Genomic DNA, 26864 nt, shown 5'->3' on the forward strand with positions numbered 1-26864 from the left:
TGGCTTTTTTTCTACCATTTATTTCTACTATTGTCTATGGTTTCGAGGTCATTGACTGAATGGGTGATCTTGCTCGAAAGCAAAATGAAAAAATAAAAATAACTAAAAATGTATGAATGTACAAAATTTCAAAGAAATATTAATGAAAAAAATCTGGATATCCACTTGAAATCAAATATTTTTTTATTTACGGAGAATTTAAATCATGTGTCATGGTATTATTTAATCTGGCAACTATGTGAATAACCAAAAAGAAGAAAACACGTTAAACTTGACGTGGACTAAAGTAGCTGGTTCATGTTGAAAATAATATTATAAGTTAAATCTTTCCATTTAAAAGAGAAAAGACGCCAATCATTAAGAGATAAATGAGTATTCATAACAGAGAAAATGATCTTCAGTACTGTAAGTACAGGCTTCATAATGGAATTATAGCTTTCAAATAACTATTTTCCGGAATCGTCGATGTGTTTATTTCCTTCTAATGGTTCTGATTTTTCACCTTACATTTTACAGAACATGTATGGAATGCTCAGTTTGGTGTTGTTACCATTAATTTTAAGTCAGTACACGGACGCGGCGGCCGTAATATCCATCGATTTAGGCTCAGAATGGATGAAGATTGGAATTGTGTCACCCGGCGTGCCAATGGAGATAGTTTTGAATAAGGAGTCAAAGAGGAAGACTCCAGCTGTCGTGGCCTTCAGAGATGGGGTCCGTACCTTTGGGGAAGATGCTGTCACTGTGGGCGTAAGGTTCCCTAAAAACTCATACAAATATTTGTTGGACCTCCTTGGAAAGTCATATGATCACCCTATGGTGCAGGCTTATAAGTAAGTATTCTTTAATTGATCAGTTGTTGCATTTCTTTGCATAATCAACATTAAATCCTATTATTTTTTGGCAAGGGAACTTCATGTTTCATCTTGATCCCTAGTTGCAATCTAAGGATTCAAGATTGACACCAATCCAAGTCTGTGAAGAAACTAATTATATGTCTGGATTCAATTAATCAACAATAACTCAGTTTATAAAAAGACTCCATTATTCATTGTTGCAATAAAATAGCTTTCACATTGATTTCAAAAATGGTACTTGATGATGTAATTTCATCATCATGTCACATTTTTACTATGTGCTTTTTGTTCTCATTGCTCAAGTGCATATTTTTACTAAAAAATAATAATGTATTAAAAAGCCAACTTTCAAATCAAGTTTTACACCTAATTCTTGTATTTCCTTTTTCTTCGCTAATTGAACTTACATTTAATCACTACATACAATTAATTGCAATTGTAGTCAGAGCTAACAGTCTTCAAATATAAAGGCCATGTTCAGCTGTATGTTTTGCTGTTTATTAGCCTTGTTAATCTTACTTTGTTATAAATAATGGATATTCAACTATTGGTTTCTAAAATTAATAATCAGTTATGTATCATAAGTAGAAAACTACAATTAGTTTTTTTTTTTCAGAAAACGCTATCCGTACTATAATATAGTGGCAAATGACAGAGGAATTCCAGAGTTTATACATGATGAAAACACAAGGTTTACACCAGAGGAACTCATAGCACAATTGCTGGCTAAAGCCAAGGAATTTGCTGAAATTAGTCACGGTGAGTGAATGAACAACTGAGGTGTCAAAAATTATACATACATGTATGATATCCAGCCTCTTTTCCATAGTGGTAGGCAGTGACAACATTTATTATTCCTGCCATGATCCTCATCATTTCTGATCATGATTCATTATAATGTTGAGGATGAAGTCAGTTAATTTGTGAACAAAACGATAATTCAAAATACATTTAAATTTTTTGTTCCAGGCCAGCAAATTAGTGAATGTGTGATAACTGTGCCCGGGTATTTCAATCAGGCAGAACGGCGTTCCCTCAAAGAGGCGGCAACGCTAGCCGGGTTGAATGTGCTGCAGTTGATCAATGATTACACTGGGATTGCTATCAATTATGGAATATTTAGAAGAAAGGTAAGCAGTAGATTCCACTATTTGTAATATAATTATGTCTCTACCAGCACAGGGAGGGAAATGGATACATACATACATACATACATAAAATCACGCCTCTTTCCCGGAGGGGTAGGCAGAGACTACCTCTTTCCACTTGCCACGATCTCTGCATACTTCTTTCGCTTCGTCCACATTCATAACTCTCTTCATACAAGCTCGGCGGTTTCGGGTACTTTTGACCTGACCCTTTAATGGAAATGGATTGATAAGTGAATTTCAGAAAAAGTTCATATTTGTATGTTCCGACAGAAATGTTTTTACTTACCAACAAAGTCATGTTTAGGATTAAAAAGAACATACTCTTTTTCAGGAAATCAATGAGACGGCATGGCACACGTTGTTCTTCGACATGGGCGCCGCGTCTACTAAAGCGGTATTAGTGGAGTACAAAACTGTTAAGACGAAGGAGAGGGGATATGTGGAGACTGTGCCCCAATTGCAGGTCTTGGGCGTCGGCTTTGATAGGTGAGATTTTATGATTTTACATGAACTGAGAGATTGTACATGTACTGAGAGTTCATGTATTATGTATGTATGTAACAAAGTCCAAGATAAAGGCAATGGAAAGGATAAAAGATAGTCATCTTCTTCATATCCTTTGTATTGGATATGTCCTCAAGCCCAGGGCTCTGCTTATTATCTTAATAGGCCTGCTTATTACTATTATTATGGGAAAATGGTGACAGAAGTGGTAGAGGGAAACACTATCTATATTTACATTGTTATATTATACAGATTGAGGCCTCACAGTTAGGAAGTATTAGTGAAAATATATAGAGGAAAATAATTCCTTATGATCCTCTGATTGTCAGATTGAAAGCGTGGCGTAAACATGTGTTCGCAAACTACATTGTTTTGTTTCAGTGTGAAAAAGAGGTTTAAAATCCTGGTGGAAAGCTAAATTAAAGCTTTGCAAAAAAATGGTAATGGCTTTTACTCCCAGCTTCGCTCGCACGAATAAAGCGCCACCTACAGAATACAGGTTTTTCGCAAATCCCATGAGAACTTTAGTTTTTATTGGAATGAAAAGTAGTCTATGTTCTTCTCCTGGCTCTTTAATTACATATAATGGGATAAAGTGTTAGTAGCATAGTTTTTATTTTTAAGTATATCAACATGCTTTTTTCAGGACACTGGGAGGTCACGAAATTACATTGCGACTGCGCGAGCACCTGATCAAAGCGTGGGAGGCTAACGGCGGCGGTGATGTTAGGGCTTCGCCCCGTGCCATGGAGAAGTTGCTGCGGGAGGCGGAGAGATTGAAGATTGTATTGTCGGCCAATACGGAACATTACGCGCAGATTGAAAGCTTGTTGGATGATAAAGACTTTAAGCAATTGGTAAGGGTTAAAGAATATATATAAGACCTATTGGAGTTGGCTGGGATGCTTAAGATCAATGAAAAAAATTGTTTAAATGTTTGTTACATACTCAATCCAAAATGTACTGTAATGATGGATGAGTTTTTTTTATCTCTGTAAATAACATAATGCATACATATAATCACGTCTAGTAACATTGCAGGGTAGATGAAGCCAACAGTCTTGAAAAAGACTGAAAGCCCACTTAAACAGTGTACGTTCAAACCTACATATTAAGGTTTTTGTTACACTGTAGCAGTTAAATGTATGTAATGTAAAAATATCTAAGTTTAATAATAATAAAAAAAAAACAACTGTATAGCTTAATAATGTTATTGAGATACATATAGTGACGGGTTCCTACCTTATCTCCTACAAAAATAATCCCAAGTTGTTTTAAATTATGCCTTAGTCGACTTTTACGACATCCATGGAAAAGATATGAAGTGGTCCTATTCTTTAGTGCCTGGAAAGACACTGGGACAAAATTTTTGGGCAAACAATTTGAGACATGACGTGTTCATCTAGGTAAAATAATTACAGGTTTTAGTAGGGTATCATTTAAGCTATCACCAATTTAATTAGTTTTGTGTTTCTTAAATAATAGGGTTTGTCCTCAACATAGTAGATCTGTCACCAAAATGTAGTCACCAAACAATGCAAAATCAGTTCCACAATAAATCACCTAAAATCCTGAGATATAAGGTCTAGTACCAAATAAATGTTTTTGTATGTATTATAATAGGTGTGTCCTAATAAGTATTTAAGCAAACTAATTTAAAGAGATCACCAATAAATCATATTATGTTACTAGAAAATTGCATTAAGTTCAAATAAAAAATTAGGGTTGTCATCATCGTTTCAACCAAAAGATTCTGCTACTTAACTAGACTCCCAAGGATCTAAATTTCCACTGGTAGTATAAATTATATTTAAATAAAATTTTTAGCAGAGTAGTAAATAAAACAATTAAAGTTAAAATAATCAATATTTATTGTTGAAAATAATTACCACTGAACAATCAGCGCTGGTTTAAAATAGCTGGCTTATGGCTAGCAGAATAGTAGATAAAACACTTAATTAAAGTTAAAATAATCAATATTTATTCTTAAAAATAATAACCACTGAACAATCAGCGCTGGTTTAAAATAGCTGGCTTATGGCTAGCAGAATAGTAGATAAAACACTTAATTAAAGTTAAAATAATCAATAGTTAACTACTACCCATCGTTGAGGCCGGATTGGTCAATTTTTAAAGCGCGCCAATTTGTCTCCGCCCCTTTGATCATTTTTTCATTAAAATTATAAATTGATGTATTAAATTGGTAACGAATACTATTAATTTAATATCTGAACGAAATAAAATGTTACTACTGTATTGGTGACAAAATATCAAATAAAAAGGAGTCGCAGTCAGGGATCGATAATCGATTTATTTGGTGACAGATCTACCATTCTGAGCACAGAGCTATTATTTAAGTAACAAAACTATTATTATAAGAACGAAGTTTATATTCATGTAATTCAATATAATTTTATTGGTTATCGATCTCTTATTTTACACATATATTAACATTAATTTGATAATTCATACCTGGGAACAATTTTTGTTTATCTGAGAACGAAAATATTTCGTGGCGATAGATCTATTTATTAGGTGATACAACTTGATGACAAATATAAATTTTGGTGATAGAAAATATAGTTCCCGTTTTAGTATACACAATATGTTTATGCTTTTGTTTGGGTGATCACTTTGTGCCTATTTATCTTATTTATATACAAATATAACATCTTTATCTCTACGAGGATCAGAGTCAATATATAATTTACAAGATTCGAAGGCTATCCGATATTTATATGAAACTGTGTGTTATTTAATAATAAAGGAATTATATAAAGTAAAACTTGGCCCGAATATAGCAGCATATCTGTCAATTAGTGTGTCAGTATTACATTTGATAAAGCAACACCAAATTGTTGTAACTGTTAGATAGTGTGAAATCTGCTAATTGAATATTGTCTGACAAGATAAGGTCTGTTTTTTTCTGGGGGGCTTATTAACGAGTGTTAGTGATAGGAAATATGTCTTATATTCCCTCTATATATCTTGGACTGATTTCGTAGGTAACTCGCGCCGAATTGGAAGAGTTGTGCTCCGACTTATGGCCGCGCGTGTCGGGCGTGGTGCAGCGCGCGGTGGCGGCGGCGGGCGGCGCGGGCGGCGGCGCGCGCCTCGTGCTGGCGGGCGGCGCGGCGCGGGCGCCCGCCGTGCACGCCGCGCTCACGGCCGCCGTCGGACACGAACCCGCCAGGTCCATTAATGCGGACGAGGCGGCCACCATGGGCGCTGTTTACAGGTGATAATGGTGGACTGATAGGCAGTTAACATTTATTTATTTACTTATTCACAAACTTTATACTTATCCTAACAGTATTACACTAATGCGATAAGTATACTTACAATGATTCACATAAAATAATAATAAAAAAAGAAAGAAACAAAATAAAAACAATGTACCTTATTCCAAAATATAGGACAGAAATGTGATCTGATATGGAACAGCAAGCGGTAGGCAACTGGGTTCATTTACTCACAGCCCATAGCACTATAACAGATCACACAGTGAGTTACTCTTGTGAATTCGCTTACAGAACACGAGAACAAATCTACCAATTCCGCCACCTCGTTTAATAACAATAACATGAAATTACCGCTCGTTCGAATGCTGATGGATCGCTTACATTTTCATATTGTAGAATTTTATGCAAAGCGATGATTAAACTGTTTAATTAAGTGAGACTGTTTATGATGGTAACACCTTTTAATTCATATCCATACTGGTGTAATATTATAATTATACGAAAGTCTTGAAGCGCTTTCACGTATAAACTGCTTGATGGTTTTTTTATGAAATGGCAGTAGTTCAAGTGCCAACACCAAACAAAGTTTTCGTGAGCGAAGTCGCCAGTAACAACCAATTTTGAATATGATTTGTTTACAGGGCGGCGTCTTTAGCCACCGGCTACAAGGTGGCGCCACTGAACGTCCGCGACGCCGTGGTGTTGCCCATACAAGTGGTGTTCTCTAGGAATGTCGACGGCAATGAGAAATTGGTTAGTTAAAATCTTATAGTTTCCAATTTAATATGTAAATGCAAGTTATCGTGTATGCATGCTATCGTACAGAGACTTCTAGCGAATATTAAATTTGTAATTCGTTTTTTTTTATAATTACATTATTTCATAACATGTATAAGATAAGACTTGTTAAAATATTTTCATTCTCATTTTTCAGGAATTGGTAAGAATTTTATGTTATCCGTGTTTTCTTCGATTTGCCTTTGGAATTCTTTCGTCTAAATATTAATTATTTCCAAATAAAACTATTTTGGGCCATTACTAACATATTTTTATACAAATTGAAATAACATACCTGGGAGTTAGGTCCTATTTGTTTTTTTTTTTTATAAGGTTGTTATTTCTTTTATTTTATTTGCATCTTCTTTATTCAAAATCATATTGTTACAGATAAAACGCACCCTCTTCGGCCCAATGAATCCCTATCCACAAAAGAAGGTAATCACTTTTAATAAACACATTGACGACTTCACTTTCAACGTCAATTACGCTGAATTAGACCACATCCCTTCCTCGGAATTGGCATACATCGGATCTCTAAATCTAACACAAGTAATGCTAAGCGGCGTAGGCGCAGCTCTAGCAAAACATACTGGAGAAAATGTGGAACACAAGGGTATCAAAGCACATTTCAACATGGACGATTCAGGAATACTTAACCTAGTCAATGTAGAATTTGTAGCCGAGAAAACTGTCACAGCTGAAGACGAAGACAAAGATAGTACCCTCTCTAAAATAGGTAGCACAATCAGTAAATTATTCAGTTCAGATTCAGAACCAACTGAAAAACTGGAAGAGAAAACAGAGGAACCGCCTCAGGAAGCAGATAAAAATGAAACTTTGAAAACTAATGAGACGGCGAGTGAAAAACAAAACGCGACCGAAACTGAGAAGCCTAAACCTAAAATAGTGGTATTGAAAGAACCGATTGCAACTGAAGAACAAATATTGAACTTGCAACCGTTGACTGCTGATCAGTTCAAGGCTTCGAAGACAAAAATCAATGAATTGAACTTGATAGATAGGAAGCGAACGGAAAGAGAATCGGCACTTAACAGCTTGGAAGCATTCGTAGTAGATGCTCAAATGAAGATTGATATGGAAGAATACGCTGAATGTGGAACGCCGGAACAAATAGAAGAGATCAAAAAATTGTGCAATGAAGTATCTGAATGGCTTTATGATGATGGCTACGAGGCGCCCACTGAAATGTTCGAAGAAAAATTGGCTTTGCTGAAAGATAAAACTAACCCGATATTCTATAAACATTGGGAACACAATGAAAGACCTGACGCCATCGCTTCTATGCGCTCCATGTTGAATAACTCCAATGAATTCCTCAAAATGGCCAAGAACTTTACTAAAGAGGTGAATGCCGATAAAGATATATTCACTGACGTAGAAATAAGTGTTCTAGAAAACAAAATAATTGAAACAGAAACTTGGTTAAATAAATCTATTAAAGAACAGGAGGCGTTAAAGAAAAATGAGGATGTTAAATTAACTATCGATAGTATAAGAGAAAAAATACAGAGTCTAGATAGAGAAGTGAAATATCTGTTGAGCAAGATGAAAATATGGCGGCCGAAGAAACCGGTAAAGAAAGAATCCGATAATAAAACTGAGACGGTGATAGAACCGGAGGGCAAAGGGGACGAGCCGGAAAAATCGGAAACACAAGAGGAATCTCCGGAAAGTGTTCCCGAAGTGAGTGACGCGGATAAAGAGGCGGACGCGACAGAGGCGCCCCCGCAGCTGGCCGACGGCAATGACGAACATTCCGAATTATAATGAGTGGAGTAATTTATTGTATTAGCCTAATTTATTTTTTAATTTGAAACTACTGTCTGTTCGCTTTTCGAATTATTTCTTAATATAATATGGATTATCGATTTTACTCTTCCCAATTTTAACTTTCTAATATAGACAGTTTAATTGATAGAATGCAAAAAATTTGTATTGTGTGCACCATAGTATTTAAAGTTGAGATTTTTATAACTTCACAAATATATAATATTTACCTAGCTAATAAAAACTTTTTATAGGTATTAATAATTTTTTACCACATTTCAAAAAGCGAACATATAGTTTTTCACAATCTCAAATCAGACAGGCCGCCTTTCTAAAATTCCGTTAAAAATCTATTTATTGTTCGGTTATTTTTTTATTGGTTGTTTGAACTTGGAAGTGCGGCTTTCTCTCTTTTCTATGATTTTCCAGTGGCCCCACAAACACAGATGACGCGAGGAACGTTATATATTTATTGTAATTAATCTTTATGTGATATATAAAGGCTATAAGTTGTGTGTTGGTGTTCCCGCTACAGAGTCGACAAATTATACTATTGTCGATATATAATATCGCGCAACTTGAAATAAAAGAAAGATCTCTCCATTTTTCTGTAGCCTGTATCCAATAACACAGATTTATTTTCCTGTGAATTCGTTGTACTGAATGCAATTTAATTGTTTTTTCTAGGATTATTGTATTTCTATAACTATAACTATTGTAATTTTTATATTTAGTAAATTTTTGGTAATATGATGTCAGTTTTTTTATAATTGCATTTTAAGAGCGTTCCATGATACATTTATAGGTTTTGTCCTCTTAGCTATTATTCCTTACGCATTTCATTTTTCACGACACGAGTGTACTACGTGTTTATATGGCACAAAATTTATATGAACATGTTAATTTGAGATGTGTGACTTCTATATTACAGTGGTAATATTAATTGTACGTGGGTTCTGTAGCATGGGAACAAACGAATTTACGTCTAAGTGAGAGTTGTTCAGTATCCAGTCGCAAATGGAAATAAATTATACGATGAATGAAATTACTGTTGTTTTATTAAAACTAGCCTTTGCCTGCGAATGTTCCGGGTGTCGAAGCGAGCGAAATTTATTCACATGTTCATATTTTTCTTACCATTTCATTGTCATAGGTCCTTACAAAGAGTAAGTAATTACTAAGTTTTATATTTTAAGTAGATTGAGAGAGAGAGAGATGGGTAATGGAGTTTTTAATTTATAGCCAAATAATAAATCTGCATGCTAATTAGTACATACGCATAATCTGGTAAGACCAATTATATGCGCATACCTGTAGCCGGTGATCGCATCGCCCGCTAAATAACGAAATCGCTGTGAAAAATAATTCACTGTCTTTCAATAAAAAGAGCTGTGGTTGGGTTATTTTTTATTAAATCCCAAACTAATTACATTTGAGAAAACCGCATTCAATTTCCGTGATGCGTTACCAACCATTTAATATAACTAGGAATTTAAAAGCTAATTTTTGGTTTTAGTTCGGGAATATGAAGATTCCCTGAGTTTTGGCAATAAGTGGTCAATTTTAAATTATCATATGAATTAATATTCTATTCTTATAAATATATAACGATTAGGGTTATAAATCTCAATAACTAGTTTATGACATAATCATCATAGATATCAACTTATCATCAACACGCTTTGTTAAAAAAGATACAGTTGGTATTGTCAGCGACATGCTTCGTCAAAAAAGAGACAGTTGGTATTATCAGCGACGTGCTTCGTCAAAAAAGATACAGTTGGTATTGTCAGCGACATGCTTCGTCAAAAAATACAGACAAATATCTACAGTATGTTTCGTCAAAAATATATAATGGGTTATAAATAGAAGCTTGAAATCATAGTTCGAAATCATTCCTTATAAATCAGTGACCGCGCGTTCATCACACAATGGCGGCGAACTCACTTGATTTGTGGGCACGTCTATGCGTTTGCAATCTGCACTGAATTGATGGAATCAGCATTTCTATCCTTAATTCTTTGTTTATTATTTGAACCAACCAAGCTAGTAACCTATCACTATTTGAACCTCATTGTCATTAGGTATTAAGTTAACAAAAAACTGTCTCTATCTTCCCCGTAAGGAATAAATATATATGATAAATAAATATAATAACGTCTATGCGGGTATATGCAGGGTAGACAGAACCAACAGTCATCAAAAGACTGAAAGGCCATCTTCAGCCGCTTGGCTTAACGATAGAATTGAGATTCAAATAGTGACAGGAAGCTAGGCCATCGCCTAAAAGAGGAATCCCAAGTATATAAGCCTATCACTTGGTCGCCTTTTACGACTTCCATGGGAAAGGGATGGAGTGATCCTATTCCTTTGCCGTGTGGTTCTTGGCACCAATAGGAATAAGAAAAGGGATGTATGTATTTATTTGAACTACTACTATGCACAAATAAATAAAAAATACTTGGTAATATCACGACTTTTCGTTCGCTAGATGACTGAATCATGGATCGCGATTCAGATCGTGAATAGTGAAGGATTCAAGTTCTAAACGTCCTAATTAACTTTTACACACGCTATGTTTGTCTTCACTTCTAGACCAGCTTGGAAGCTTGCACTGGATAAATGAGCTTATTACCTTAGTCACCATTTTCGACATCCATGAGAAAGGGTAGATATCCTATTTTCGGGAACCACACTGCTTTTAAAAGTCTCTTGCACAATAGAAAAATGGGTCTAGCACCAGTGTTATTGACATCATTGAGCAGAAACCTTATAAAATCCTAAGTATTCAGTAATTAATGTGGGTATTGAGAACGATAAGGCTGAATGAAATCTATTAATTTTCAAACCTATAAATGACTTAACGGTCGATTAAATTAAACCGCGGGCGGAAGCTAGTTTAGTTTATACATGAACCTTATAAATCACAGGTCTCATTCATCATAGAATGGCAGCGAACCAGCCTGATTTGTGGGAGAGAGCGAACGGCACTGTCTAATCGATAGTTATGATTGGATGCGTGATAAATTAATCCATAATTATTTGAAGACCAAAGGGGAAGGCTACTAAATCTTTTCCTTTTAAGCGATGAGCTTGCATGAAGGGAATTATCATTGTGGATGAAGCGAATGAAGTACTTATTTAGGGATCGTGGCAAGTGGAAAAATGAAGCAGAAAGTGGTGTGATGTTATATACATAATGTATGTACATATATACATAATATATGTTCCTTATGTTGTCAAATGGGCCTTAGGAGAGGATTTTTCGAAATTCCCGCGGTTACGGAAGTGAGTGATTAGGTACGTTTCACGCGGGCGGAGCCGCGGGCTAATATAGTTTATTGATATATCATTTGATGATCTCAAATGTTGCAAACATAGTTCACGTTTTGCCAATTTCTGGTTCGCGCCAGAGATTATTATTGTGCTTAAATTTTGGGCCGCGAATTATGTATGTCAGTGCAAAAGAAGATTTTGAAAGTACCTGCATCCAGTTAGTCTTCCCCGCGTGGCCGTGGCCTTTCAATATTCGAGGCTGCTGGCTCTATCTACCCCTTAAGGAATAAGTATATGTAGGTATCACTGAGACGAGAAATAAAAAAGATTAAAACTCGATTGGAAAACGTTGTGAGCAAAGGAATGCAGCAAAGCAGTCGTTAAAATTACTGTGTTTCATTCAATAGCTGCTTTTTGCTCTTAGCGCCGCGGCGGTTTGTAAAACCGAGCAAATAAATATTATTTATACATAAATGTATGTTATTTCTCGGCCAGTCAAGTCTTCAGGTGTTCGTCCAGTTGCTAAACCCATACCTAAAACTTATTTTTGTATTTAGCATTACGGATACTTGTAATATAATTTTCCGAGAATATAATACCTACGCTTATTTTTTTCAGTAGGTATATGCAAAATTGTGTAAAAATTCTTAAAGCTATAGCAAAAAATCGCGACTCTATTCCTAAGGGTTGCGTTTTAGATAAAAGGCAAGCACGTCTTTAGCTTTGACATGGGAAAAGGTAGTACTTATCTATTTTCTTAGGAATGCGCCTGAACCAGCTCTACTGTAGAACCTAATGACCTTTGTATCTTGTTACTGTGCACAGGTATCATACCATTGTTGTGGTTATGTTTCATGGAAATCATTATCTCAGTAAAATATTTAGAACATTTCTTTATCTGACAGAGTAATATGAATTATTGGCAATTAAAAAAATGGTCCTTCGAAGCGGATGTTATACCGGCAAAGGTAAGTTCGTTTCACTTTTATTATTATTTTCATAAGAATTAGGGTAATTATTTATTCGTGGTAGCGTCTTTCGACATACATTTAGATAAGTTAAAAAAATTATTTATCTAAATGTTGTTATGATATCATTTATCTGACTTATCTGCCAGTAAGCCTTCTCGCACACTTCTCAAATAAATGTTAAATCATACAATATCTTGACAGGCACCTAAAGCCCCATTACCCGTAACTTGTTTCAAAAGAGCTTTTGTTTTTTCACGTTCCTGAGAAGGAGTCGGCGCCCGCGCCTACAACTGGCGCCTTTCCCAATAGGAGTGAGCGAGAAGTGCTTTTTTATGGAGAAGGTCAGACAGGGATGGATAACAGCATTCCGCGTTACAAACAGACATCCAGTTCGCTTGTTATAAGCCGGCCAGTCGGGTGTGCGTTTCGTGCGACGGTGTAGTGATGTAAACAAAAATAATTTACAATAATATGTGATTACTGTTAATTTTTGACAGGGTGATACAAAGGATATGTTATAAAAGTGTATTTGGAGCTTTTAAAAGGAGTAGTTTGAGAGATTCGTGTGAAACGGTAAGAATAACTAAGAATGCAACCCATTGCCTCCCGTCCCTCTTGGAAGAATGCGATGCACCTCAACTCACTCATCTCGGGTGCGCAGGCGCACCTTGCGGCCTGTTTTATCGAATATATATTGCTTTCCAATTGATACAATTGCGTCCATCATACTCTATTGGCGTTGCGAAGCAATTAAACTCTTGACTTCTTATAATTTGTCATGCCGGAGTTAAAAATAGACCAGCGTTATAAAGATCTGTAGAACACGATACTTCTATTGTTTGTGAAAAAATATTAAAAAAAAATATTTAGATAATGCATCTACTCTTTAAAGTCTTTAAAGTTTACACGACTGTCCAGTCGTGTAAAATTAAAAAAGTGTAGTGTCTTTATCATTTGTTTACTTATCAGAAACTATCTAAAATGAAGACCAAACGTCATGGAATAGTTGCAATTTTTAATTATATCACTATGGAATTTTTATTGTTGACTTATCTATTTATCCATATTATGAGTAAACGAAGTACCTATGAATAAGCAAAGGCCAAAATGAAAAAGTCATAAAAAAAATCTTAAACAAAAAGACCTGTAAAAGTAAAAGCTTACATTTGGTCAATAAAAGTTTGGTCCTAATTACGAGTGCTTAACTGCCGTGCTAAAGGTTTATTACGAGTACGAGGGTAGGGACCGGTCGGTATTGAACTCGACTGGCCAAAGAAATCCTATGCAACGACCACCGACATGTATAAAACAGACAAAACAACAGCCCAAACAATAATTTTTAGCTACTTAACCTATCCTACCTTATTTTTGTTTTTATGACTTAACCCTTCAATTGATTGTTTAGGACACTTTAAAGGGACCATTCGGCAAATACAAATCACAAATTAAGCTATAAGTACTCATTTACATTTTGACTTTTGTTTGAGATGTTTATTTATATTAAAATCGTGCTACAATTTATAACCAAAGATAACTAAAAATTTATTAGGTGCAATAGAAGTAAGTACTGACGAGAAAGAAATAGTCAATTAAAAGCTTTAAGATATGTTTTTTTCAAAACACTATATAATAAAGTAAATAAAAAAATTATCTGTATATTAAGAAGTTTTGAGTGGATTGATAGACACTTTAAGAATAATAAAAAAAATCTGTATGTATGATCATGCTTACATTCCGAAAATAATTAGAATAGAATAGTAGGCAAGTAATATGAAAGTGACCCGTTTCGTCTACTAACCTTAAATGTCTATGGGTAATGCATTTAGTACCGTGAAACAGGTTGGCCCTGCAATGTGTAGAAAGCAATTGAAGTTCCGTGTCTTGTTCGATTGAATGGACTATTTAAGGTCAACCATGTTTAGAAGATACAATTTCACATCTTTTCATTGGGAAAACCGAGACTGTCTGAAACAAGAGACCGCATGCAAATTTAGAGTAGGAAGACTAAAATAAATATAGTTTAGAGTACATTAGAACCGTTAGCGGCATCCTGGTGATTCAAATATATATCTAATAAATAAAAAAGGACATTGACTGACTGATATACACAGCCAAACAGTCTGCGTCTAGGGATTTGGCATGCAGGGCATTTGGTCAAGAAATGCACTAAGAGAGGATTTCCCACCGAGTAGTTCAAATAAACTATACATACATACTGTCCCGTGTATATACCTTGAGGAGCAGACAATACCAGCAGTCTTGATAAGAAGTAGTAGAAGAAGTCCGCTGTAATGGTATGAAGGAATTAAGATTCAAATAGTGACAGATTGCTAGCAAATTGCCAAAAAGAAGAATACAGAGGCTTTGATGTTTACAATCAGCACGGGAAGAGGAAGATTACCAGACCAGCCTGGAACCAATAAATTAAAGATAAATAAATAATATCTACCTAATCAAAATGATGTTTAAAAATTGTATAGGTACCTACCTATGTCAAAGATTTATCTAAAGTTTCCTGACATCACAGTAGTTGTAGAAGGCGAATAAAATAAATAAGGTATCGAATTGTGCTGGACTTTACCCAGTGATAACGACCTTCTGGCATTCAGTTTCATCTTGAATTTATCTTAATAAAACAATAAAAAAGTACTCAAACATTTGAATGCTATATCTACAAATTGCTTTGTGTTTTAATTAAGTTAGATGCCGGATACATAATCAACATACATATACTCTTTATCACTTACGGGGTAGACAGAGCCTATTTAATAGTCTTGAAAAGGTTGAAAACATTTAGCTGTATAGCTGTATAGATTCAAATAGTGACAGGTTGCTAGCTCACGTCTACAAAAAGAATCCTAAGTTAATAAACCTTTTCTTTGATCTATACTAATATTATAAAGCTGAAGGGTTCGTTTGTTTGAACGTGCTAATCTCAGAAACTACTGGTTGGAATTGAAAAATTATTTTTGCCTTTAATAGACCATTTATCGAGGAAGGCTTTAGGCTGTACAACATCATGTTGCAACTATAAGGAGCAAAGAAATGATGGAAAATGTGAAAAAGACGGGGGAAATTATTCATCCTTGAGGGTTTCAATGATGCCCAAAATAACTATTCCACGCGGACGAAGTCGCGGGCACAGCTAGTTCATAATAAAACGTGTTTTTATAATAAATATACTGTTTCTCGTTTAGCGTCGAATTCAAGTTACTCAAATTTATATTACTCGATAATGTATATATACCTACCTACCTAACTGTGCGAATAATTTATTCTGTCCGTGGTGTAAACTGTTGAGCCCAAGAGGCACGTGCCTAAATCTAATAAAAACAATCCTCCCACTCCAAAATCTCTCATCAATTATCTCTTGATTTACAATGTATAATCGACGGTTGCGCAGACGGTAGTAAATCATTAATCGTACGTACTTACCTACATAACGTGACGCCATGATCGGCGCGACAAGTGACATCGGAAAACGTTCGGTGCTGAATTAATAAACAATTCGATAAGTAGAAGCGTACGTGATTCCAGAAACGTACATTGAAATGTTAATGAGAAAATCTCGATGAGAAAGCAAGAATTTTCTATAGACATCAGGAGGATAATATGAAGTAAAAATACCTACCTATTCGCTCGCGCTACCGATAAATCCATACATCCAAATTTGGTCTCTAAATATAAAGCTTTTAGAGTTTAACCACTGGATTGATTTTGATAAAATTTAATATGTATATCTATCAGAGGTTAAATATAGGCTTTTCTTTAAATTCTCTCGAAAATGGGAAAAAATCAATATTATTAAAATAATGTCTTATTTCGGATCCGTTTTTTCTATAGCAATAACAAGTAAACATTTCTAAGAATAATGGTTTTTACTTAAGTAGAAAATATACTTATTTATTTTAGTCATATAAATTTTACTTAGGCGTCGCGTTTAGTTTGAGCGAAGTTTTCAGTACCAACTGTCAGGTCAGGAAACAGCTATTGAAAAAGCTCATGCTAACATGTTAAGATTCGGAAATAATGTTTAATAATAATGCTTTGCTTTGAAAACTTTTCCAACTAGCAGTTAATACGTCTAGAACTTGGCTAACTAACATAATGTATCATTGTGGCTTTGTCAAAGGGATTAAATATACCTATGAACTTATATGTATATTGGAGATCTCGGCATTAAACATGTACACCTACTTAATTTTTACGCTTAATCACAGAGATTGAAAAAAGTTTTAAGCCTTTTACCATGAGATTTTTATAAAATGAGACTAAAGCTTATCAGAAAATTCTGCTTTGGATCGAAGTCGAGACCTCGATAATCACAGAAAATATTTAACCATTAAGTCACGGAGTCACCTGTCACATATATTAGACTAGCTTTAGTGCGGGGCGACGCTCCAATGCTAAATTGCAGCAAAAATGGTAGCTTATGTTACTCCCGAAGTCTATTCATTATTTGTGCTTGTCAAAATTTTGTGAAAATAAGTCCAGGAGTTTTGGAGTTTATTCGTTACAAACATAAAAAAATACAAATCTTATGTTTTTATTATTAGTTTAATATGAGTTGTGTACCCCGCAAGGGGTATAAACGTCAATATAATTATGTATGTATGAGTGTGTGAGTTTGTCATACCAGTAGGTATAACTACTAGGTTCATACACCATGTACTTTCTATCATCATAAAACATTTCGTAATTAAAAATAAAGCGATAAGCGAGATTTAAACAAAATGAAGTACCCAATACTTATTCATTTAAGGCAACAGCATTATCTACATGCAGTCACAGTGTAGTGCAGACCAGCTACTCGTAACAAGATCAGTGTCATACGTCGAGTAGCTCCTATCTATATGAACATTTGCATCGTATAATCTGCATTCGGAGTAGCTCAATTGACAGGCGTACAGTGGCTCGCAGATAACTTTGACCTATACAGTTTTGTTTCATTGAAGACAACTGTTTGGGTCCTTTTAGTTTCAGCTTAAAAAAAATCAAGAAAGTAATCTTTAAAAAAAACTGGTATTTAAAAAAAAAATGAGCTTAAAAATAAAACCCAATTTATTTTATAAAACCTTAATTAGATTTTGAATATTCAAGTGCTATAAATATAAGTGGCTTTGCTACGATTATGGAAATCGGGAAAATGTTGTACTAATAAAGGCTCTGTCTACCCCGCAAGGGGTATGTGATTATAATGTAGGCCTGAAATGTGTGTAGTATTATTCTGATTTCGTTCTGACGTTTTTGAAGATAATGCTGCAGTGCAGTTTGTTAGGTACCGCTTCTTCTGCACTGATGCCTTGGAAGCGGCAGTAAACTTAGGTTTAAGTAATTTTTTGACGTCAACCAATGTTGTGAAACCAAAAGATTTGACTATTTATTAATGATATGAAGTATCCTATAATAATGTATAAAAATTTTTGAGTTTTTAAATTTGAATGGTTAAAGTTTCAGTACCTTGATACGAGCACATGAATTAAAATTCCAATTAAAGCAAGGATCATATCAAACTCTTCATATACCATTCCACTTGCATTTTATTGAGTCGTTTAAAACGAAAATAAAAATGCGTCATTTCAATATGACGAAGCCAGAGCTGCGGAACATTTTTTTATAACTCATATAATAATTTGGCGACGTACCTGCGCGGCCGCTTTATGAGGGAAATGTTGGAAAATGTCATAAAATCTTATATGCTTGGAAGATGTGAATTTTACGTGTTACTTTCACGTTATAATTGGTTCTCTAATTTGAATAAAACCATTTTAATAATAATAATAATTTAATTTACAAAGTTTGTTGCCAACTGGATAAATGTAATTAAGTCTAAAATAATTTACACTATAGCTCAAACTTCCTACCTAAAGTTTTATGCAAGTATTTGATTATTGCACAGTTGTACAAGTCTAAAATCACATTATATGATTGTCTTATCCTAAGAAATATTATATTTGAAGTAGATAATTATTTTATTACTGAAAACAAATAAAGAAATAAATTATTTTATTGGTGCATAAAATACAAATAAACTTCAACTTAATTTTTTTTATTTAACTTATATGCTACCAAAAAGTCTCAAAGTACTCCGCAAGGCATAACCTTGCGGAGTAGACAGAGCCTTGAACACTGAAAAAACGCTAATGAATTTTATAATCCATTCAAAATAGACTCCCTAAAACTAGCGAATGACATGTGATATGATTAGGAGCTAAAACGAATGCTTTTTATATTACTTATGTTTTTGTGGACGAATTTGTTATGGTAAGGTATTGGCAAACAAGTTTCAATGAGTCAGGTGAGTGGAGGAATCCGATCTCATGACATCATTAGGATAAGGCAAAATTAAATAAGTTGGATTTATAAGTAAAGAAGTAGTGATACCTAAATATACCTCTGTCCACCTGCTGGAAACATAGGCCAAACTTTTTAAAAATAGACTCCTAGTATGTGCTAGGTTACATACACCTATATGTAATATATTATCAAACTCAAACATACAAAAACCGCAAACGATGTGGTTGCAATTATGGAGAAATTCTGGAAGGAGATCTTACCTCCACTACGTAATATGTTAAACCTAGCACACAGAGCAAGGAAGACCCTCTTCAGTGCTCTGTGGTACTCCAGCACGCGTTACGAGTACGTACGTGCCATTTTTTTTTAAATGGCTCGATTACCCCGATAGTAATTTTAGAAATGGGGACGGTAAAAAATATCTCATTGACAGTTCCGCTTCCCTATTCGGGGTGGTCTCTGCTTCGCCGGTAGAAAATAGCACGTGCATAGACTCAATGACTCTTTAAAGGCGACTTTTTGGCGGGAACTCAAATTTTATGTTGTTTGTACTGTTATATTTTTCCAAAATAAATTGCTTGGCTTGTATAGTATTTATATATGTATATATACATGGACGAATATTAAGTATATGAGTTATTTTATTGGTGAAATAAAACGCTTATAATATTTTCTCAGCTAATGTGCTGAGCAACATTCATGTAAAACGATACTTACGTATCGTATTCAAAGATTTTATGGAATTTTATTCTTAAACGAATAATATTTATTCTAACTTTTCTCGTGACGACAAAGACGATAGGAGTTCTTTATTTAACTTTGTTTTACACAATCAATATGTATAACCTAGATTTGACTTGACGATACGAATTATATTGAAATACATTACATATACCTTACGTAAAATGTGTAAAAAAGTTAGGATTCTGGAATATACCAACAGAATTGAAACAAAATGTACAAAATTAGGCTCATAATGATTTTATTTTAGAGCCACAAGCCGATTTAGGTACTGTTTCCTCCCACATCTACCTTCACATTTAGACACATTTACTTGATAATTCGACGATTACCATCCAACAACAGGTTTACGAAAATAGAATAATTTTCTTATAAATTTAGGCTGAGATTTATTCAAATCGTTTGAGACTATAACCAGTGTGCTGTAACTTTATACAGTTGCGAATGTTGCGATATCGTTTTTATTTTTATACCTAAGTATATGTATTAGTTGTGCCCCGGGGCTTTGCTTCCATAAGAATTTCAGAATAAAACGTACTCTATATGAAATCTAACGTACGGAATATAACGTTATTTAGGTATTCTACCCGTGTACTAAATTTCATTTAAATCAGTTTAGTAGATTTTGCGTAACAGAGTAACAAACACACTCAGAATTAGTAGGATTTTCAACACTCTTATGACAGCCAAATAGTTATGGATGGAGGCTAGCGTTTGATGTTATGCCAAAAAGTAATATGAATGAAATAAAAAAGAAAATCAATTTAAACTTCGAAACTTTCCACTTACTCAAATTTAAATGGATTTATTGTTCACTAGAGGCCGCCCGCGACTTCGTCCGCATGGAAACCCTATCAATCCCGCGGGAACTCTGGTATAAAAAGGTAGCCTATATGTTATTCTGGGCCTTCAGCTACCCACATACCAAATTTCATCGTAATCGGTGTAGTAAAGAGTAACAAACATCCATACTGACATACTCACAAACATTCGCATTTAAAATTAGTAGGATTTTGATCATATGCTTAAAACACCTTAATATGTCCATAGGTATGACCAACTCTAATTGCTTTAAAATTGAAATGAAGTTTATATGTCGTTATTCCAAGTAATTATTAAGTTAATTTCTGCTACCACACGACATGTCTGTTATAAAATTCTCCCTCAACATCTGCCGCCGAGTTTACTCTCAAGAAATATCGCGTAGAATCCGGTAAAATTGGATTTATATATCGTCATAAAACAAATGTAGTTGTCTAGTCGAGTTATGAACCGCGCGACAACGATCCCATTGATGGTTTTAAAATTGTAATGGGTTGAGACCACCTACAAAAGCTGGTTCTCGACTTGTTCAATGATGAGTGTAGAAAAGAGAAATGCGTTCACAGTTACAGAAATAGGCGGACGTTGAAAACATTATAATGTCTTGTATACACATGAGTTTTTACACAGACTAGAACACATCGTTCTGCATTTTGCTATACGAGTAAGTTATAGGCTAATAATCTTGGGATTTTTCTTTTATACGATAGGCTAGCAACCTGCCTTATTTTAATTATTTAAATATGGGCTTTTAATCTTTCGAGACTGTTGGCAGTTTTTACAGATACGTAATACATATATGTTAGGGTTTTACATTTTGATTTCTCGGCTTTTTATAAACCTCACTTCGTGGATTTATTTTTCTGCATTAGGTACTGCTTTTGTTTTTACCTTCTACGATGGCGTCCTATCGTCTAGGTAACTTTTATTTAACGAAAAGAAATATTAGAACAGATTAGTCGTTCGATAGTCATCTACTAATACTCTTATTCCATAAGGAGGCTATTTCCTAAATGGCTTCAATAATAGGCTGCGAAGGGAACATGAGGGATGTTGGGAGGAATGTCTTTAATATATCATGGATGCCTAAGGCCGAGCCAAATCATCTTATTTAAACATAGATCTCCGATACATAGATATAATTTTATTGAATGTTTGTTCTATGTAAAAGAAGAATATTTACATTTTTATCACACCTTTGACTTACCACGAAGTTCTAAATGGTACCTGTTTTGTTTTCTTCCTGCCTTTAAAAAATGTATATAAAATACTGAAATTAAAGGAAAAAAATCTCTGTCATGAAATTCTATAAAAAAATATACAAATATAAATCTACATATCTATGGTTTAGCTAGCGTACTAATAACTTTATAAGTAACCTAAGTATGTAGTCTCTGTCTACCCCTTTGAGAAAGAGGTGTGATTTATGTATGTATGTCTGTATGTAAGTGTAGTACTCGTAACCTAAAGAACAATGCCTAGATATTGAACATATATACATATATACCACTTAATAACAATAAACGTATATTTGCCATAAATAATTCAACTAAATAAAAGTTTATTCATTCGAATGCCTTCAATGTTTTATAAATAAAACCCTTCTTGGTGGAATTTTTGCAGAAATGATATAAATTTTCCACGGCATCCTATTCGATTATGCCGCTCCATCGCCCTGGATGGCCAAACTAAATGCACAGAAATGACCGCAAGTGAAATATCGCTCTAGCCTCAAACCAGTCATAGTACTTCATCTATTAAAATCATGTAAATTCGTAAAGGATACATAGCTTATCTCTAACAACTTTACAAGGTCGACAAAGCCAATAGTTACAAGACATAAAGGAGTTTGGTTAAATTTTCGTAACGGCCGTACCTACGCTATGTAAATTTTTAAAATACAATCTGTCTTGACAAGTAAAAAACTAAACAGATTTTGCTCCTCCTGCCTTCTCTTTGCTTTTCTACATATTGTAAGTATGTATTTATATCAATGTTAATCTTATATAAAAATTTTGGAATGCGTTATGAGCGTATGTCTGCCTGAGCTGACGGTTTTGGAGGGATATTTTTAAGAATCACTACTACAGTACAATCGAATATTAAAAATACTACTTTTCAACCTAATTCGTATGTCTATGGTATTGTGGTGTTAGTTTTAGTCATTTATTGTTATATGATAAACAAGTTTGTCTTTACCTAAGACTAGACTATGTGCATAAAGTCCTAGAATGTGTTTGTGGGACGGACACAAAGCAGGATTTGAAGCATTATTCTGGGGAGAGGACATAACTGAATGTTCTGCATGTTAGACATGTCTTTAAATGCTCACCTTATAATCCCGTAGTCAACTTTATAAATCCTTCATTAAATTATTGAATGGCCAAAAAAAAAAGATTTGGTAACCAGCTTCAAACAATTTTATTTTTTCTGGCGTTTTCTTATTAGTTATGTGTAGTAGATACCTATACGTAATACGGCTCGTTTACTATAATTTAAAAATGGCAGCGGCGTTCTTTTATTAACTGTTCCAGTCACCACCAACCTCTAACAACGAAGCTGAATAACCTCAACCTGATACGACATGCACGTGCATTGGTGCATTTGAATATAGAATCGATGCCACGTTGCCAGTTTGTTGTGAAACCCGACCTCCATCGATATTGTAAGCCCTGCAGGACCACACATATTCGGTTCAGTACCTACCAACCCATTGATCGACCTTAACGCCTCACTCCAGTTACAAGTTCTGAGTAAGGAAAACCAAAATGGTTTCGCGTTAACTTGAAACGAACATTATAGGTAATGGGCTAGCCCTTACTCTGGGCTCCCGTGGCAATTTTCAGAAAAAGTAGCTATTGTTACCTTTGAAGTTTTTGTGTCCCTTTGTGCCAAATATCATTAAAATCGGTCCAGTAGTTTTTGAGTTTATTATTTACAAACAAACCGAAACAAAAATTTTTATTATGGACAAAAGCTCTTGCCGGGCTTTGTTTCCGTAGTTGGATTACTTAATAAAAATGTTCTATTTCCGCGAAATATGTTAGCACTCAGCTGACCCGAATGATACAAAAAATCAAAAATAGTTAAAATAATTGAACAGGAACCATTTTGCGTAAACTGTGCTGCACACCCTACTTATTCGTAAAGGGTTATATATGAGACAATAAAACAAATGAATATCACTTTTTTATTGAGCAACGAACAACTCTTGGCCCGCGTTCTGCGTGTGGTATGCGGGCACTCACAATTCTGTTTTATGGCCAATTTTATTAAAAAGCGGAATATTTTTCTCAAGTGTGAGATAAAAACGTAAGTGACAATTAAAATAAAACCTTTGTCTGGGTCCCCAGTTGTTCCTGACAATAGTAGATTCTTTAAATAAAAGAAGTTAATGATGAGTTTAATATCTGCCTATACTTTGTGTGTAGTGCATAAGTCTGGTACTCGGGTTTATTTTTATAGACAGCATTTGTTGGTGGTACTGTAATATATTTTTTGATATAATATGGAAAAGGAAAGACTGATAAACTTACGGCGTGCTTATTACCAAGGTCCTGGATTTGACAATTCAGCTATTTACCCGAAGCGACTCCCATCTGACCTTGCAAGGGAACGTATCCAATATTGTGATGATGCTAATAGCTACACTAGGTGAATGTGCCTCCCCTTAGTCGCCATTTACGACATTTATGATAAAGAGGTCGTATTCTAAAGTTCCGGGAATCACACACTGAAGATGTAAAGATAAATTATAGCTTCAAAGAGGTAATTTAAATTATGCAAATATGGAAAGATGTTATTAACGAAAATACATTATGACGGAAGGTAAAAGTTGTATATCAAACCGATAAAGTGACCGCACGATCTCACTGTATTTTCATGGGGAAGAAGGTTCTGTTTTAAATGAGTTCATTACAACTTGTACGGGTTAGGAATATCAATTGAGGATTTAAAATAACAGTAATTGAATTTTCTGAACTTCATGACTATTTGTGAATTCAAGCAAATTCGATGACTATTAAAAATATTATGTTAACAATCGTACATATATAATACAAGGAGACAAATTATTTCATAAATTGTATTTAAGAATGTTATAAAATAATATACAGTAAATACTCAAAAATTCTAACTCTAATTAAAGCTTTTCGTCCCTGCTTTGTTTAAAGTAGGTAATTATAATATATTTTTTGTTTTTTAATGCTTCCTTGGCTGTGAACTAACGCATATAAAAAACTAAAACTTATTGATGATGAATCATACAAATTTTATTTGGAAAAAAGGCAGTAAATATTTCTGTATTTGCATCTCCTATATATGTATGTAGAAGATGGCTCCACTATTTTACGATGTTGTTAAAAAGGAAATCCGCTCACTGTTTGGTATACATAAAGTGTTCTCAGTTATAAAATACGCCAATAATTAAACGTGGATCATTTGAATATGCCAAAAGTATGTGCGTAATATTCATTGATTAATTGTCTGTAAATCATAATGGAACGTTGTATACCCATTGTAACTCTAAAATGTAGTGTCATTTTGCAAATCGTAATTTATATTTTATCTATTTTGGCGCCAAATAGAATGTCGTAGTATGGAACGTATAGTAAGAATTAACCCTTCACAGCAGGATGACACTATTTTTTTTTTTAATTTTCTTAATTGTTTTTCATTTGTTTGCAATTGGAAGAAACTTACTATTCTTTACTACTTGTCTCATATAAAAAAGTGTTTGATACTTCATTGTCATAAACATATGGTACGGTTATAAAGGGCTACCGGAACCGACCAATATACCGTTCAGTGGGTTATTCATTTACATTACATTTCCGAATACCTGTCAAAGGAAGACCATAGGGCGTCCAAATGGGCTGAATTAGCGAGGATATGTCAGTTATGCGTACCGTAAATTCTCAATGGCATGGCCGGAATAAAATTAAATAGTTCCCTTTATGGCATTGTTTTGAATGGTGCTGCATTTTGATTGGCTATTAGGACACGTCACATTCATCAGTGCGGGATGGAACGAATGCTAATAAAAGTGGGCGCGGTTTTGGTGTTAACGGGTTTTGTATGCAACCACACCATGATATTTAATCTTTATCTCTTGATTGCATTCTTTAGCTTGATAGCATTTTTTAGTTTGAGAAGCAGTGAAGGGTGCAATCGGAAACTCGCAAATATAAGAAAAACGTATTTTGATCTTTTTTCAAGACAGCTTAGCAAAGGTTTTGTTCCCTTTTGTTTTTTTCCATTAGCCGCTCCTTTTATCCTTAAAACTAAAAGATTTTTTATGAATGCGATATTTAATGTGTAATTCACAAATGTTAAAACTTGTATTCATAAGTGCTGCAACTGCAATTTACAAGAGAGAAAAAATGTAAAATAAAATGCTCAATATGCCAACTTAGTGTTAAACCCAGAGGAAACAGGGTGTTAAGAATGTCGAATCGATTATTAACAGTTAAAACACGTTAAACTTGATTTGAATATAAATAGTTTCGTGAGCAGAAACGCGTTATCGTCGATTATCGTTACTTAGCAGGTTATCATGTTATGACGATAGCAATTTCTTTATTAGGCACGGCTTGTAAGATCGGGTTAATAGCATCTATGATTAACTTTTTGCCTCTAAGTGGGCGGTCTATTTTACTGATTGATTCTAATTTTATTCAATCTTAAGTGTGTTAAGTTAGGTTTAAATTGGAATGGAATAACTAAAATTATATGTAAAAGCATATTTTCAGCGACGATTTTATAAAAATAACTCAGAAGATTTAGTTAATTGTACTGTTAATTGTACTGTAATACAGCTTAATGTAAATAAAAGTATATAGACATTTATAAATTCGGTAGATTTTCCACAAGAGTAGCTGAAATATTGGTGCTAGCCTTTAACTTAGCTGAACGTGTTGTACAAAAATAAACCTTTACAAAGTTAACAATGAACTCGCAAAAAAAAAAATGTTTCTGAGAGATCGTGAAACATTGTATCATTGATTTGTTTATAAACATAAGTTTGCTAACGGTTTGCCAAAATTATTTTTGCGTTTTGAAACGTGCCCTTTACCCATTTGGAACTTCTGTTTTCGATTGCGCTGAACTCGAAGTCGCTGTGTAAAATTATAGTAAGTCTAGATACTTACAAGGTTTTGCCCTTACACTTCTATTTTTTTTTATTACTAAGATATATAAGTTTTGTTTCAATTTCTCTTCACTTATTTACGTTCCACAATATTTATCACCTTACCATAAAATTTCCGAAATGTTTTATTTCATATCTATCAGTACACTGCTGTTTTATAGCAACTGTCCACTTTTATTTAGGGTGATAATTTATCGGAGTTTTAGGTTAGAATTAATTCATTGTTTCTTTTGTGTCGTCCGGTGCGGAACACCAAGTTTCGGGCCGTTTTGTTAACCCGTCCCAAC

The 26864-nt window shown here is 34.2% G+C and overlaps 2 protein-coding genes across 2 annotated transcripts in view; both read left to right on the forward strand.

Annotated features, from left to right (window-relative positions):
• The first annotated feature begins 245 nt into the window (after nt 1–245).
• LOC106130317 (hypoxia up-regulated protein 1) lies at nt 246–9367 on the forward strand. Its single transcript, XM_060948172.1, has 9 exons — nt 246–405; nt 517–833; nt 1474–1616; nt 1827–1987; nt 2340–2494; nt 3159–3369; nt 5518–5750; nt 6396–6507; nt 6922–9367. Exons 1-9 carry the CDS (start codon nt 391–393, stop codon nt 8320–8322), a joined length of 2748 nt encoding a protein of 915 aa, XP_060804155.1. The 5' UTR covers nt 246–390; the 3' UTR covers nt 8323–9367.
• A 3611-nt stretch (nt 9368–12978) lies between these two features.
• Nucleotides 12979–26864, forward strand: part of LOC106130298 (interference hedgehog) — a 46054-nt gene continuing 32168 nt past the window's right edge. The window contains exon 1 of the mRNA XM_013329113.2: nt 12979–13142. The gene's annotated coding sequence lies outside the window, so the exon portion shown is untranslated. The remainder of the gene's footprint in view (nt 13143–26864) is intronic.

The sequence above is a fragment of the Amyelois transitella genome, chromosome 15, assembly GCF_032362555.1.
Source record: "Amyelois transitella isolate CPQ chromosome 15, ilAmyTran1.1, whole genome shotgun sequence".
NCBI lineage: Eukaryota > Metazoa > Arthropoda > Insecta > Lepidoptera > Pyralidae > Amyelois > Amyelois transitella.

Excerpts from the sequence above, each read along its gene's own strand:
- LOC106130317 (XM_060948172.1), top strand. Across the intron at positions 1,988-2,339 it reads ATGGAATATTTAGAAGAAAG|GAAATCAATGAGACGGCATG; the intron begins GTAAGCAGTAGA and ends ACTCTTTTTCAG. Across the intron at positions 5,751-6,395 it reads ACCATGGGCGCTGTTTACAG|GGCGGCGTCTTTAGCCACCG; the intron begins GTGATAATGGTG and ends ATTTGTTTACAG.